Source organism: Choloepus didactylus, chromosome 10, assembly GCF_015220235.1.
Source record: "Choloepus didactylus isolate mChoDid1 chromosome 10, mChoDid1.pri, whole genome shotgun sequence".
NCBI classification, from domain to species: Eukaryota; Metazoa; Chordata; class Mammalia; order Pilosa; family Megalonychidae; genus Choloepus; species Choloepus didactylus.
In genome coordinates, this window is record NC_051316.1 from 30,602,688 (window position 1) to 30,620,371 (window position 17,684).

At 36.1% G+C, this 17,684-nt stretch overlaps 1 protein-coding gene across 6 annotated transcripts in view; it reads right to left on the reverse strand.

The window, feature by feature from the left end:
• The window catches only part of AGTPBP1 (ATP/GTP binding protein 1), a 304,355-nt gene that overhangs the window by 175,144 nt on the left and 111,527 nt on the right, over positions 1–17,684 (reverse strand). For all 6 annotated transcript variants that reach the window (XR_005219074.1, XR_005219073.1, XM_037850913.1 and 3 more), the window contains exon 13: positions 13,158–13,274. Coding sequence is in view for 4 of the 6 variants with exons in the window: in XM_037850913.1 (XP_037706841.1) it covers positions 13,158–13,274 (117 nt within the window). In the remaining 2 variants the exon portion in view is untranslated. The remainder of the gene's footprint in view (positions 1–13,157; positions 13,275–17,684) is intronic.

The window sequence follows — 17,684 nt, forward strand, 5'->3', positions numbered from 1 at the left end:
TAGCGGGATACAAGATTAATGCACGTAAGTCAGTAATGTTTCTATATGCTAGAAATGAACAAACTGAAGTGACACTCAAGAAAAAGATACCGTTTTCAATAGCAGCTAAAAAATCAAGCACCTAGGAATAAACTTAACCAAAGATGTAAAAGACCTATACAAAGAAAACTACATAACTCTACTAAAAGAAATAGAAGGGGACCTTAAAAGATGGAAAAATATTCCATGTTCATGGATAGGAAGGCTAAATGTCATTAAGATGTCAATTCTACCCAAACTCATCTACAGATTCAATGCAATCCCAATCAAAATTCCAACAACCTACTTTGCAGACTTGGAAAAGCTAGTTATCAAATTTATTTGGAAAGGGAAGATGCCTCGAATTGCTAAAGACACCCTAAAAAAAAAACGAAGTCAGAGGGGTGACAATGGGATTGGGAAAGCCAGAAGGACCACACTCCACTTTGTCTAGTTTATGGATGGATGAGTAGAAAAATAGGGGAAGGAAACAAACAAACAAACAGACAAAGGTACCCAGTGTTCTTTTTTACTTCAATTGCTCTTTTTCACTTTAATTATTATTCTTGTTATTTTTGTGTGTGTGCTAATGAAGGTGTCAGGGATTGATTTAGGTGATGAATGTTCAACTATGTAATGGTACTGTCAACAATCAAATGTACAATTTGTTTTGTATGACTGCGTGGTATGTGAATATATTTCAATAAAATGAATTAAAAAAAAGAAAAGAAAAAATTATGCTGAGTAATAGAAGTCTTACAAAAGAGTACATACTATATGATTCCATTTATAAGAAGTTCTAGAACTTTTTTTTAATGATTTAGTTCATTTTAATTCAAGTTAGCTAAACCCAAAGGAAAAATGATAGAAATGATTTCATACTGTAGGTTCAATATGAGTACTCAGAACATTTCAGAAGCATACTTCTAAGAGAAAGAAATTATGTCATGATTAAAATAATACAAAATGGTAACATTTTATACGGATATAGGATTCAGGCAAAATTAACCTATAGTCATAGATAGCAAAGTTGCCTGGGCAAAAGATGGGGAGAGTGACTGCAAAGGGGCCCAAGGAGACTCTCTGGGGTGATGGAAATAATTTCATGTCTTGACTGGGGTGGAAGCCATACAAGGTAACCATCTGTCAAACTTCTTGAACTTAAATTTGTGTAATTTATTACATGTAAATTATATGTCAATAAAGGTGATTTTAAAAACAAATGAGGGAAGAGGAGGGGCAAGAAGGCAGAGTGGTAAGGTGGAATTTAGTTACTCCTCTAAGGCAGCTGGTAAATAGCCAGAAACTCCATGAAACAGCCTTTTCGGGGTCTCCTGTGACCAGTCATGCATCATACACTAGTCAGGAACAGGTGGAACAGCTGAGATTCCAGCGAAAACCTGTAAGTTTCCCCAGCCAAGGGGCTAGTGCCCTTTCCCCCGAGGCATGGCAGACTGTCTTAGAGCTGGTTTCCCAAGGGAAAAAGAAACAATCTGTGCTGGGAGCAAGAAGAGGGACTCAACCCAGCCCAAACTTCAGAATTAATTAACAAATTCAGACTGCTGAATAAAAGCTTCAAGCACAGATAAACTAGGAGCAGGCACAAAAAGAACCCAGAGGATTTTTGGCCCAGCAGAGAAGGGGCGGGGCTAAAAACATCAGCAACAAATAAACAAAAACAGAGACTTTTGGAGTTGGAATTGTTCAGAATACTGGAAGAGGGCTGGCTTCAAGAAAAAGGGGCAGCAGCTCTCGTTTGCAAACCTGGAGAGCTGAGGCCCAGCCCTGGAAATGGTTTTTTTGTTTCCCTCTTTTCTTTTTTTGCTCTCCAATTCTTTATTCTTTTACTCCTCAATAGCCCCTCAGAGCTACTGCTTCAGCACTGCTCCTGACAAGGGTAGAATTGAAGCTGTCTGAGACTAACTATTCAGGCGAAAGAGAACATAGCCTAAAGGGCATAGTTTCAAAATAGCCTATACAAGGACTGACAAAATGTGGGGACTCGGGAAAGACCTTGAAAAGGGATTTTTTTTTTTTTTAACTATTCCAAGTAGCTCTTCACAGAAAGCCTCAGATACATGTAACTGGCATCTGGATCCAGGAAACAGGGGAGCTAAGATAGGTAACAGAGAAGAAGCAATGAATCTACTGTGGGAGACAAATTCCCTAAAGGGCATACCTTCCCCAAGGAAAGGGGGCCTGTGGCCCAGCTCAAGGGGCCATCCTCCTTCAAAGAACTCAAGATTCCAGGGGCTGGAAAACAGAAACCAGCTTCAGTCAGCCATGCCCATTGCAGGAAAAGAATCTGTGGAGAATTAAAGGCACCTGGGGCACTTCTTTACACTAGAGGGGAGCTGTAGGCTGACAAGCACCACCTGTTGGACAGGATAGGAAAAGCACCGAGTCTAGAGACTTCATAGGAATATCTGACAACCTTCGGGGTCTCATGCTCAAGGAAACTCCATATCTTCCTCCTGAGAACTAGGCCTGTCCGGACTGGGACAATCTAATTGGGGTCGACCATATCTGGGGAGACCCTCTCTTAAAAAGGTTACATAGAGGCAGGTCAAGAACCAGAAAAACGAGGTGAAAACTTCTGACCAACTAAACAGAAGCTATGTTAGAGGTCTAGAATAAGTTGAACTGAACACCAAAGAACAGATCGAGAACAAAGCCAACTAACAAGAAAACCCTAGGTAAAAGAGTGAAAATGAATAAACTAATCAAGAAAATTAGATGCCTAGACAGCTAAAAATAATGAGCCATGCTAGGAAACTTGAAAATATGGCCCAGCCAAAGAAACAAACTAACAGTTCAACTGAGATACAGGAATTGAAACAACTAATTAAAGAGGTCAAACAAATCTCCTAAACTAAATCAACGAGCTGAAGGAAAATGTGGCAAAAGAGATGAAGGATATAAAGAAGAAAAAGAGATGAAGGATATAAAGAAGACACTGGATAACCACAAAGAAGAATTTGTAAGCTTGAAAAAACAAATGGCAGAACTTATGGGAATGCGAGACACAACAGAAGAGGTGAAAAACGCAATGGAGACATACAACAGCAGATTTGAAGAGGCAAAGAAAGCATCAGTGAACTGGAAGACAGGACATTTGAAATCATATATAAGAACAGATACAGAAAAGAATGGAAAAATACAAGCAGGGTCTTAGGGAGGCACTCCTACTCACTATTGGTAGGAATGTAAAATGGTGCAGTCACCCTGGAAGGCAGTGTGGCAGTTCCTCAGGAAGCTACATATAGAATTGCCATATGATCCAGTAATTCCATTACTAGGTATATACTCAGAGGAACTGAAAGCTAAGATAAGAATGGACATTTATAAACTGATGTTTATGGCAGCATTATTCATGATTGCAATGAGATGGAAACAGCCCAAATGTCCATCAACAGATGAGTGGATAAACAAACTATGGTATATACACACGATAGAACATTAAGCAGCTGTAAGACAGAACAAAGTCACAGAACATATAATAACATGGATGAACCCTGAGGACATTATGTTGAACAAAGTTAGCCAGAAACAAAAGGACAAATACTGTATGGTCTCACTAACATGAACTAACATTATTGAGCAAACTTTGAGAGTCAAAAGCTGAGAACACAGGTTATCAGCAGATAGAAAGAGGGTAGAGATAGGGCATTCGATGCTGAAGGAATATAGAATGTCCAACAGGGTTGACTGTATAGATCCAGAAATGGATAGCATTAATACTGTTTAATGGTAGCACAATACTGTAAGTAATCTGAACAAAAATGTCTGTGAGTAAAGCTGAAAGAGGAGTGCTAGGGGCAAGTATGACACCAGAAGGAAAGATAGACGATAAAAATGGGGACTGTATAACTAGAGTGGTCAATGATGGTGACTAAATGTAGAAACATAAAAATGTTTTTACATATGGGAGAACATATGAATGTCAACCTTGCAAGGTGCTGAAAAGAGATGGTATTGGGAAAAATATAATCAAAGCAAACTGGAGTCTATGGTTAACAGTAATGTTGTAACACACTTCCATTAAATGTAACAAAGGCAATATACCAAAGCTAATTGTGTATGAGAAGGGGATATAAGAGAGGGGTATGAGATTCTTGGTAGTAGTGTTGCTGTCTGACCTTATTATTACATTGTGTTGTATGGTATTTTATTTTTTTATTATATTTTTATTATTCTTAAAATTTTTTTCATAGCAATGAGTATGTTCAAGTGCTGTTTGTGGTGATGAATGCACAACTATATGATGATACTGTGAACAACTGACTGTGTACTGTGGTTGACTGTACAGTATGTGAATATATTTCTATAAAATTGCAGGGAAAATATAAACAGGGATACAAGTGTTGGAGAAAACACTGAGAGAGGGATGCACCTATTTACTGCTGGTGGGGAGGCAAAATGGTTTAGCCTATCTGGAGGACAGTGTGGTGGTTCCACAAGAAGCTAAGTATGTGGGTGCCACAAGGTCCTGCAACCTCATTATCGAGTATATACTTGGAAGAGCTGAGAGCAGGGACATGAATGGACATTTGCACACTGCTGTTTATGGAGGCAGTATTCACAATTTGCAATGGATGGAGGTGGCCTAAAGGTACATTGACTGATGAACAGAATTGTGAATAGCAGTGTATGCACACAATGGAATACTGAGCAACTGCAAGAAGTAAAGCTGTGAGACACGTAACAAGGTGAATGGACCTTGTGGAAAGCACTTTGAGTGAAGGATGCCAAAAACGAAAAGACAAATATTATAATGCCTCAGCAATATGGACTAACTACAATGTGTAAACTCTGGGGAACACTTATTATAATGGTCCCGAGATTGTAAGCTCTTAACAGCAGTCACATCTACTCCTGAGTTTTAATGGCTACCTCCAAATTCTGAGATGCTGCGCTCTTTGTGTATAACCTGGTTGGTCTCTGGAACTTTGGGTATCTGTGTGACACCTGAGACTCAGGCTCTAGAGCTTGGCAAATATGAATGTCAGTATTAGCACATAAAGCAATTGTTAAAAAAGCTGAAAAAGAGTCCAGACTTCAATTAGAGATATGAATGAAGCAGATCTGGTTAGGACTAAGGCAAATCAGGCCAAAGGTCAAAGGACAATATTGACTATGTTTTAAAATATCAAGTTCTGTGTCAGACCAAGGGAAGAGATGTTTATTGGGTGCAGAATATATATTTTCTGCAGCACACTAAATAATTTAACTTGTACAGTCAGTTTATTTGAACACCATAATTAAGTGGAACTTTGAATAGGAAGTGAGATCTGGTAGGTTTCAGCAAAATACTGATGCATCCCAAAGACATCTGGGCAGAGAATAAAAATATATTTGCAGGGTCCCCCTGAGGAACTAAGGAAAAATGTGGAAATTGTAGACATCCCCACAACGGTTATTACTGATATTCTCACAAACACTGAGGACTAAAATTTAGTAGGCTGAGCCCTCGATCTTGGGGCCTGCCATTATGAAGCTTGTTATTGCAAAGGAGAGGCTATGCCTACTTTTAATTGTGTCTAAGAATCTCACGCAGAAAACCCCTTTGTTGCTCAGATGTGGCTCTCTAAGTCCACTCAGCTGGTGAACTCACTGGCCTCCCCGCTATGTGGGACATGACTCCCAGGGGTATAAATCTCCCTGGCAATGAGGGACATGACTCCCATGGGTGAACCTGGACCTGGCATCATGGGATTGAGAAAATCTTCTTGCCCAAAATGAGGAAGTGAAATGAAACAAAATAAAGTTTCAGTGGCTGAGAGATTTCAAATGGAGTCAAGAGGTCACTTTGGATGACGTTCTTATGTGCTATATAGATACCCCTCTTTAATTTTTTTGCGTATTGGAGTAGCTAGAAGGAAATACCTGAAACTGTCAAACTGTAACCCAGTAGCCTTGATTCTTGAAGACGACTATATAACTACGTAGCTTACATGGTGTGATGGTGTGATTTTGAATCCTTGTGGCTCACACTCCTTTTATTCAGTGTATGGATGGATGAGTAGAAAAATGGGGACAAAAACTAAATGAAAAATAGGGTGGGATGGGGGGTGTGCTAGTCTGGGTATATTATGTCCTGCCAAAAGCCATATTCTTTAATGCAATCTTGTGGGGGCAGACGTACTAGTGTTAACTAGGTTGAAATTTTTTGATTGAGTGTTTCCAAGCAGATGTGACTCAATCAACTGTGGGTGAACCGTTTGATTAAATTATTTCCATGGAGGAACAGCCATTCAGGGTGGGTCTTGGTTTAATCACTGGAATCCTATAAAAGAGCTCACAAACAGAAGGACCTTAGAGCAATTGCAAGTGACATTTTGGAGAGCAGCTAAGAGAGACATTCTGGAGACAGCTATTAAAAGCAGATTTTTGTGGACACTTTGGAGATGCTAGCCCAATGTCTGCTCCGGAGAAGATAGAGAGGGGACAAAACGCCCCAAGAGGAACATTTTGAAGAACACACAGGAGCTAAGGGAGGAGCTGGAACACAACCTGGGATCAGCAGACACCAGCCACGTGCCTTCCCAGCTAACAGAGGTTTTCCGGACGCCATTGGCCTTCCTTCAGTGAAGGTATACTTGTGTTGATGCCTTAATTTGGACATTTTCATGGCCTTCAGACCCTAAATTTGAAACAAAATAAACTCCCTTCATAAAAGCCAATCCATTTGTGGTATTTTGCATGACAGCAGCATTAGCAAAACAAAACAGGGGAGATGGAATGATTTGCATGTTCTTGTTTACTTTTATTTTTTATTCTTATTTTCATTCTTTTTGGAGTAAGGGAAATGTTCAAAAATTGATTGGGGTAATGAATGCACAGCTATATGATGGTACTGTGAACACCCGATTGTACCCCATGGATTACTGTATGGTATATGAATATATCTCAATAAAACTGAATTTGAAAAAAAAACACAAACTGACCTTAATACAAAAAAAAAAAAATGAAAATATAAGATCTCATATATATAAATATAATAATAATAATACTATATTTAAATGAACTAAATGTTCCTTCCTTCTAGTTCAATGACAAAGAATCAGGCTGGATTTTTAAAAATCCAACACTAGGCTATTTAAAAGATATACGTCTAAAGGATACCAAAAACTTGAAAGTAAAAAGATTTTAAAAGATAACAGTTAAATAAGCAAAGCTAACTACATTAATATAAAATAATAGTAATGCTTTATGTCTTAAAGTCTTACAGATAAACTGACTTCATGATGATTAAAAGTTCAATTCAAAATGAACGAAAAATCTATTTCTATTTATACACAATAAATAAGTTTGAAATATATAACAGACATAACAATCATGGTGAGAAACTTTTAACACCCTTTTAACTTTAATCTATAGAATAAACAGGAATAAAACTCCATAGGCTAGGAAAAAACTTCTTAATATGATTAACAATCTTGTCCTCAAAAGCAAATATAGAACTATGCATAACAGCTGCAGAATAATTCTTCTGAAGAACAAAAGACAAAAAAAAAAAAAAATAACAAAAGCTGAGCATATTAAAGGTCATAAATGAAGACTCAAAAATTTCAAAAGATTATAATCATAGAGAGTAGTCCTCTTATCTTTCCACAATATGTCAGAAATCATAAAAATGGTATTCTGAGAACTGGGAATTAAGAAACCACCTCTGAAATTACCAATGAATAAAAGGAAAAAAAATCATAATGGAAATTAAGTTTAAAAACAAAGATACTGAAAACACTAAGTTATCATAATTTGCAGTATGCAAATAAAAGAGTAATTAGAGGGGAATTTATAGCCCCAAAATGTTTGAATTTGAAAAGAAAAAAGGCTGAAAAGTAATGAGTGTCTATCTTAAAATGATATTGCAAAAATAATAAAAACAAAGAAAGATGGCAGGAAAAATCAAGACAAGTCACTTTAAGCATATTATTTAGAGATATGAGATTAATTTCAAAAATATGCTAAAGTGACTACAGGAAATAGCAGGTGGGAAGTGGGCTACTATTTTTTTCCTAACTCAACTATGTAAAGTTATTTGATTCTTTAAACTCAATACGTACATAACTTTGATAAAAAATTAAAACCAAATTAAAAAGAACACCCAAAATATAAAATTATTTTTACTCTTATTTTTTAATTCTTATTCTTTCTAGTATAAGGAAAATGTTCAAAAATAGATTGGGGTGATGAATGCATAACTATATGATGGTACTATGAACAGTTGATTCTACAACCATGGATGATTGTATGGTATGTGAATATAAATCAATAAAACTGAATCTAACTAAAAAAGAATTAAAAAGGAAAAAAGAAAGAAAAACAAAGCATAACAAAAGCCCATATGGTAAATGTCACCATGCTACCAGGTAAATGCTATCATGCTACCACAGAAGTATGAAAAGAGAGCTTTGAAAATGTAGAATTTTGACACTTCAAATATTCTGCCACGAAGAAACAAGAACAAATAAAACTATAAATAATTGTCTCTAAGAATAAATAATCACAGCTTTAAAGACATGGTAAAGTCCCCTCAAAAATATAATGATAATTCTTTTAAAACTGCATATGTGAAGAGGCTCTAAGATGGCGGCATAGAGAAGAGTGGAAGCTAAGTAGTCCCCCTGGAACAACTAAAAAAATCCAGAAACAACTAGTAAGTAATCTGGAATAACTGTGGGCAGACAAACGTGATCATCCACTTATCACACACCAACCTGAATTGGGAGGAATGCCTGAGATCACAGCACAAAATCTGTAAGTAAAAACTGGGGATCCAAGCCAGGAGACCCCTCCCCCCACAGGCCGAGCTGCAAAGCCTTGTGGTGCCAGAGAGAAGCTCTCTCCCAGCTAGCAAATATAGTTCAGCTGAGCTCCAACTGGGGTTTTAATCAGCAAGTGTGAACTGCTCACTATGAGCTACAAATCCCCAACAAGCAAACAAAGGCTTTGGGTGATGACTGACCTTGGAGAGCTGGAGGGTTGCCGCAGACTAGCCCTGAAGGGGACTTTCTGTTCCTTTTTTGCCTCAGTGGAGAAAGCCTCAGCCATGTTCAGTTCCCAGTGCTCTGACCCAGACAAGGGTGGAGATAGCACAGGCAGAGAGAGACCACTGAAATGCTAATGACCTCTCCCTAGTGGGTCTATCTTTTCTAAGAGGAAAGGGGTAGGACCCAGCTCTACTACCCACCTTCCATTCAGAACCTGACCCCAGAGCCTGGGGGGAAACAGCCACGGACCATACCTCCTTACACCAGTCTAGAATTACAGGCTGACAGGTGCCACCTGCTGGGCCGAAAAGCACAGTGACCTGAGGCATCACAGGGTGTACCAATTTTCTAAGACACACCTCAGGGAAACCAGATACTGAATAGTTCTTCCTTCTGGGACCTGAGCCCATTCTGGTCTGGGAAAACCTGATTGGGGTAACCAAGGAAACCATGCCTAGACAACAGAATACTACAACCTACACTAAGAATAATGAAGTTATGGCCCAGTCAAAGGAACAAACTTACACTTTAACTGAGATACAGGAATTGAAACAACAAATATTAAGTCAATTCAAAAAGTTTAGGGAAGATATGGCAAAAGATCTGAACCATATAATGAAAACACTGGAGGTACATAAGGTAGAAATTGAAAGTTTGAAAAACCAACTGGCAGAATCTATGGAAATGAAAGGCAAGAGATGACAGACACAATGGAAGCATAAAACAGCAGATTTCAAGAGGCAGAAGAAAACACTCAGGAACTGGAGAACAAGGCACCTGAAATCCTACACACAAAAGAACACATAAAGAAAAGAATGGAAAAACATGAGCAATGTCTCTGGGAACTTAAGGACAAAATGAAAAACAAGAATTTATGTATCATTGGTGTCCCAGAAGGAGACGAGAGGGAAAAGGGGCAGAAGCAATAATAGAGGAAATAATCTATGAAAATTTCCCATCTCTTATGAAGGACATAAAATTATGGATCCAAGAAGCGCAGCATACTGCAAACAGAATAGATCTGAATAGGCTTATACCAAGATATTTAATAATCAGATTATCAAATATCAAAGATAAAAGAGAGAATCTTGAAAGCAGCAAGAGAAAAGTGATCTATCACATACAAAGGAAGCTTGATAAGACTATATGCAGATTTCTCAAAAGAAACCATGGAAGCAAGAAGGAAGTGGGGTGATATATTTAAGATACTGAAAGAGAAAAACCACCAACCAAGAATCCTATGTTTGGCAAAACTATCCTTCAGATATGAGGGAAAGCTTAAAATATTCTCTGACAAACAGATAATGACATAATTTGTGAACAAGATACCTGCTCTAAAGGAAACACTAAAGGAAATGCTGCATAGGGGAAGCACAAGACAGGAGTGAGAGGTTTGGAAAACAATTTTGGGAGATAGTAGCACAGCAATGTGAGTACACTGAACAAAGATGACTGTGAATATGGTTGAAAGAGGAAGGCTGGGACCATGTGGGACACCAGAACAAAAGACGAACGATAAAGACTGGGACTCTGTAACTCAAGGAAACCTAGGGTGCTCAACGATTGTAATAAAAGGTACAAATACGTTTTTACATGAGGTAGAACAAATGAATATCAACATTACAAGGTGTTAAAAACAGGGTGGGATTGGGAGGAAAATACAATCGATTCAAACTAGACGCTAGAATTAACTATTAGGCTTTCTTTAATGTAACAAAGGCAATATACCAAAGCTAAATGCATTTACAGGGGAAGGGTATGGGACTCCTGGCATTGATGATGTTGCCTGATTCTGACTTTAGGTTAATGCTATCTTTCCTTTTGTTGCTTTCTAGCTATCAAGTTTTGCTTTTTTGTTTGTTTTTCTTTCTCTTTTCTTTTTCTTTTGCCTCTCTGCCTTCTTTGACTCTTCCTCCATCTTTGTGGAAGAAATGGGGATGTCCTTATATAGAGAGTGGCAATGGTGCTCAATACATAAAAATGTGACTATACGGGGAACCAACGATTGTTTACTTAGGACGGAATGTATAGTGTGTGATCAAAACCATCTTAAAAGAAATGGGTTGATGAAGAAACCCTGAGGGCACTATATTGAGTGAAATAAGACAGACACATAAAGGCAAATATTGCAGGGTCTCACTGATATGAACTAATTATAATATGTAAACTCACAGACATGAAATATGTTACCAGGATATAAAAATGAGGCTAAAGAATGGGAAGTGGTTGCTTATTATGAGCAGAATGTTCAACTAGGGTGAACTTAAACATTTGGAAATGAACAGGGATGATGATAGTATGTTGTGAGAATAACTAACAGTACTGAAAGGTGTGTGAAGGTGGTGGAAAGGGTAAGCTCAGAGTCACGCATGTCACCAGAAGAAAAGTTAAAGGTTAAAAGATGGGAATGTATAAAACAGTGAATCTTCTGGTGGGCAATGTCAGTGATATACTGTACAAATATAAGAAATCTCTCTCAAGAACTAAACAAGTGTATGTCACTATAACTAGAAGTTAATAATAGAGAGGCACATAGGGAAAAAATATATACCTATTGCAAACTATATACTACAGTTAGTAGTATTTTAACATTCTTTCATCAACAGTAACAAACGTACTCTACCAAAACTATGAATCAATAATGGAGGGGGGCATGGTTAGGGGTATGGGAGGATCTGAGTTTCCTTTTTTTTTGTCTTTATTTCTTTTCTGGAGTAGTGAAAATGTTTTAAAAATTGAAAAAAAATATTAATTGTGTTGATAGATGCACAGCTGTATGGTGGTGCCATGGGCAATTGATTGTACACTTTGGATCTTCGGATAGTTGCATGGTACCTGAACAATCTCAATTAAAAAAAAATATTTTAAGAAAAAAAAACTGCATATGTGTCTTTCCAGTGACATTCATTTTGCCACTAAACAGGAACCCTTAACATCTGGAAATAAAGTTGGTAGTATTCAGCAGTCAAACAAACACGTCAAGCAATTTTAAGCTTCAATGGTTGGTAATGAAAATGACATGCAACTCCAAGTGGAAAAAGTCATAATTGAAACCAATTTCATTCATGTTTAATATCTCATGATCTGTCAGGAATTGATACAGGGATGGCTGAATAAAATTACTTCAAGCACTTCCTATCTGGAACCAATCAGCAATTTTAAAAACCTTGTGACTGACACTCCCTTTATCCAGTGTATGGGCAGATGAGTAACAAAATAAAGAACAAAAAATATACATATAAAATAGGGGGGATAAAGGGTATGGAATGTTTTGGGTATTTTTTATTTTTACTTTTTTTTTTCTTTTGGAGTAATAAAAATGTTCTAAAATTGATTGTGGCAATGAATGTATAAAGTTCACATTACAGTTGTTTTCTTTAAGCAACTAGGAATTAAGTGCATGGAATGGGGGTTGGGTAGTAAGGGCTAAATAAATCTTAGAGATCATCTAGTTAAAACCCTTTATTTTACAATTTAAGACCCTGGGCACTTTCTGGGACTTATTCAAGGACCCACCACAACTTAGCAGCAGAGTAAGAATAAGAAACTGTATCTACTAACCGACATAAATTCAATCAACTTTACCACTAGTAGTTATGTAATCCAGGATGAATTAATTATATTCTAGTAAATGAAGATAAGTAATGTTAATACATCACTCTCCCTGTGAACCAACTTAGATTTAAAGACTTCAAATTCCCCAGTTCCTCCTCCCCCAGCTATACAGAGAAACATCAAGAAAAAAAAAACTTCAACATGCATACACTATATTTTTACTTCAACACTTCCTTAGCTTTTACCTCCACCTTAGCTGAACACAACTGATACAAAAGAGACTATAACATATGATTTTTAATGTCATTTTTTTAAAAATAAGAAAAAGATTAAAAACCATGTCATTTAAAAGTGATAAATCAAAGACAGAAATAAATATTAAAAAGGTAGTCCAACTTCACTCATTTTAAAGATAAGCAACCTGCAGCTCAGAATGTTCATGTAATTTTCCCAGGTCCCTCAAAAAAGCAATACCACTTTCATTTTTTAGAAATGAAAAACAGAATGAAAGAAGTAATTGTAGGCTGGAGGGAAACAAATAACTCTTTATTAAAACCATTTAAGATGCTGAATTTTCTATACATATACCTGAAAATCATCAACAAGCTCAGGGAAAAGGTGTTCATACATTTTTAGTTCTTCTATTGTTCGTCCTGGTTCTTGTTGGGGTTTTAGTTTGTTAATATCCGTTTCAATATCATCATTCTGAAATAACAAAAATAACACATCACCAGTTAAGAAAACCATAAAAATTACAGAATACATTTTAGATTTAAACTTTCCAAATTATTAATTATAGGCCTTCAGAGGCAGAGAATAATTACACTGAATAAAAGGTTGTATTAATTTTACCTTAAATTCAAATTTCTTATTTGGGGGTTATTGTTGTTATTGTTTTGTTTTGCCAATGGTCATTTTAATATAACATAGTATTTGGGATCCTCAAGACAGAAGAACCACAGGATCAAGATCAAGACTAAAGTGTGCTCTTCCCAATCTCCCTACTCCCATGTTAATTATTTTATCGTGTAATTATTGCGTGAATATGTAACTTTATATATCCTTTAATTATGCATTGATGAACAATAATATATAATATTTTTCTTCATTACTATCTAATAAACAGACAATAGCTTCGAAAATAAGAAAAAAATTTACAAAAGTATTCTTTTTCTAAGCTGACTAGTGCAATACTCAATATTATTCCATGAAACCATTAGTCTTACATGGTGGCTCTCTACTCCTTTTTTTCTTTTTTTTCCTTGTTTTTTTAAAGATTTTACCTGTAAAACAGGCATCCTGAGAAACAAAACTACAATGCTTTGAAAACCCAATAAGAGGGAATTGTGTGCTCTGTCTGGTTTGGGGAAAAACAAAGTTGGAGAGCTGCTACAAAGACTCAAGAGAAAGAAACAAAACAATCAGCTACCACCCCTTAGAGTTATTCTGAAATTAAGGTGGGAAAAAAGAATGCATGGAAGCTATATACAGATAAGTCTTGGCTCCCTAGAGATGAGTCTTCTAGAACCTCCAGGTTTTTATAAACACTCCAGACTGAAAAATCTGGGGCAAAGAGAAAGGTATCACCATGGTGACGAAAAAATATTCTCTAAGCCAACAACCATAATAAAACACAAAGATTATACACACAACACTGTAAGAGTTCACCTTGAACAACAAAGTGATGGGATTCAGATAAAAAGAAGGATGAATAAGGAAACATCCAAATGTAAGAGACAAAGAGAGTAAGAGGAAGACAGCAGTAAAAAAGAAAAAGATAATACGTTCAGCAATCTGAAAGAACCAACAATACTACAGCTCTTGAAGGAAAATATTTTACTACTGTATAGTGGAAAAGAGAGCAGACATTCACACCAGATTATTTTATTCTGAATCCTAGATCTACCACTCAATAGCCAACCTGATAACCGCTCTGTAAAGCAGGCATGGTAATACTATGTACCTCATCAGATTGCTATGAGGATTAAATGATTACTTATAAGTAAAGTGTGGAATAACACAGAGTGCATGATCAATAAATACAAACTACTGTTTTTTCTTATAATTATAACTGCTGTGCTGAGGGAAAGTGGGGAAAATGTGATCACTGATATTCCAATGAACAATGCAAGCCAAAAACTATTTTTCAAAGATGTCAATGTCATAAAAAGACAAAGAAAGAAAGCGGTGGAAATGTTCCAAATTAAAAGAGACTAAAAAGACAAGATAATTAAATGTCTGGCGCTAGATTCTATATGAGAAAGAAAAAAAAATCTTATAAAAAACATTACTAGATCAACTGACAAAACTGAAATAGGAATGACAGATAAGATAAAACTTTTTTCTTACGGATAACTTCATAATGGTTATGTGAGAGAATACCACTCTTCTTCGGAAATATGCACTGATGTATTTAGGGGTAAAGGACCATAATACATGACATATGTACCTTACCTTCAAATGGTGTTTTAACAAAAAAAGTTTGCATTCACCCCCACACACTCACAACATCTTCCAAGTAACAAAATCAGAGCCATGTTATATTTCCTACTGAGTCCTATTTCCCCAATGTCTGTCTTTACATCTGCAGTCATCACAATAACAAATATTTTTAAGAACGTGAGCCATGAAGAATAAAATAAATTATACTCAGTCTACTTGTTTTTTTCTAATGTTATGCCAAATTACGACTTTATTTTTTGAGTATGAAATTGTAATTGGGCTTTGACTTAAAAAAAAATCTATATATTTATGTAGCAATAGGCTTGTATTTAGGCTTGTAAATCAAAATAATTAGTAAGGTAACATGAGGAAATATTGACATAATATATACCAAATGAAGGAAAATTAAATGCAACAAATATACTTTTAAAATTTGCATCCTTGCATTTTTCAAATAATATTTTATGGTTTGAGAATCAGTTCTCTGCTATTTATTTTTTATTACTACCAAGAACCAGTGATTACTTCATGTTAATATTATTTTACTAATTAGTTTTATGAACTGCAACACCTATAATGACACTATTCTACTTCTTCTGAGATATCTTTAAGCAAAATTCTGTGATTATTTCTTATAAAATAGGTCCTGTGAATTTATGAGCAGAAACAATTTCCTCTGTGGAGTTTGCCTTGAAAAATACCTCCATCTGAATTTCTAGGAAGCCATAAAAAATAGGAGTTTGTGGAGATGTGCCCAGTTTAACTGAACTCAATTGTTATACCAACACATAGGTACTGATATCAAAAAAGTTTTGATATGTAGTGCTCTCATTTTCATTCATCTCTAGATATTTAGCAATTTCTCTATTTCTTCTTTAACCCATTGTTCAGGAGTGTGTTGTTTAACCTCCAGATATTTGTGAATGTTCTAAATCTCTGATGGTTATTGACTTCTAGTTGTATTCCATTGTGATCAGAGAATGTGCTTTGAATAATTTCAATCTTTTTAAATTTATTGAGGCTTGTTTTTTGTGGCCCAGTATATTATCTATTCTGGAGAAAGTTCCGTGGGCACTAGAGAAGAATGTATATCCTGGTGATTTGGGATGTAATGCTCTATATATGTCTGTTAAGTCGAATTCATATATCACATTGTTTAGGTTTTCAATTTCCTTATTAGTTCTCTGTCTGGTTGATCTATCTACAGGAGACAGTGATGTATTGAAGTCTCCCACAGTTATTGTGGAAACATCTACTGCTTCCTTCAGTTTTTCCAATGTTTGTCTCATGTACTTTGGGGCACCCTAACTGGGTGCACAGACATTTATGATTGTTATTTCTTCTTGTTGAACTGTCCCTTTTATTAGTATATAGTGTCCTCTTTGTCTCTTATGATATCTTTGCATTTAAAGTCTATTTTATTTGAGATTAATTTTGCTACTCCTGCTTTCTTTTGGCTGTAGCTTGCATGGAGTATTTTTTTCTATCCTTTCACTTTCATTTTCTTTGTGTCTCAGGTATAAGATGAGTCTCTTGTAAACAATATATTAACGGTTCTTTTTTTTTTTAATCCATTCTGCCAGTCTATATCTTTTAATTGGGGAGTTTAATTCATTTGCATTCAATGTTGTTACTGTGAAGGCAGTTCTTGAATCAGCCATCATATCCTTTGGTTTTTATTTGTCAGATATATTTTTTCCCTCTCTCTCTTTATTTCCTTTATCATATCCTTATTAAAACTCTTTAGTTCTGAGCCTTCTCCAGACCTCTCTCTCCTTTCATTTTTTCTCAGCCAGTAGACCTCCCTTTAGTATTTCTTGTACAGCAGGTCTCTTGTTAGCAAATTCTCTGAGCATTTGTTTGTCTGTGAAGATTTTAAGCTCTCCCTCAAATCTGACGGAAAGCTTTGCTGGATAAAGAATTCTTGGGTGGCAATTTCTCTCAGAATTTGCAATATGTCATACCACTGCCTTCTCACCTTCATGGTGGCCGCTGAGCAGTCACTACTTAGTCTTGTGTTGTTTCCCTTGTATGTGATGAATTGCTTCTCTCTTGCTGCTTTCAGAACTTGCTCCTCTTCAGCATTTGAAAATCTGATCAGAATATGTCTTGGAGTGGGTTTATTCGTATTTATTCTGTTTGGAGTGCACTGGGCATCTATGATTTGCATATTTATGTGGTTTAGAAGGGTTGGGAAGTTTGCCCAAAAAATGTCTTTGAATACTCTTCCTAGCCCTTTACCCTTCTCTTCCCCTTCCGGAACACCAATGATTCTCACATTAGTGTGCTTCATTTTGTCTGTGATATCCCTGAGATCCATTTCAAATTTTTTTTATCTTTTTCACCTTTTGTGCTTTCACTTTCCAACCTACTTTCTTCAAGTTCATGTATTCGTTCCTCAGCTTCCTCTATTCCAGTGCTATGTGTATCAAGAACCTTTTTACTCTGAATAAGTTTATTTCCATAAGATACTCCATTTTTTTATTTTCTCTTGAAAATTCTTCTTTATGCTCTTCTAGGGTCTTCTTGATGTCCTTTATCTCCTGAGCCATGGTACTGGTGTTTGTGATTACTTCTTTGATTAATTCCTCCAAGCTCTGTATCACCTCTGATTTTTTAATTTGGGCATTTGGGTTATCCATATCTTCTGGTTTCTTCATATGCTTTATAATT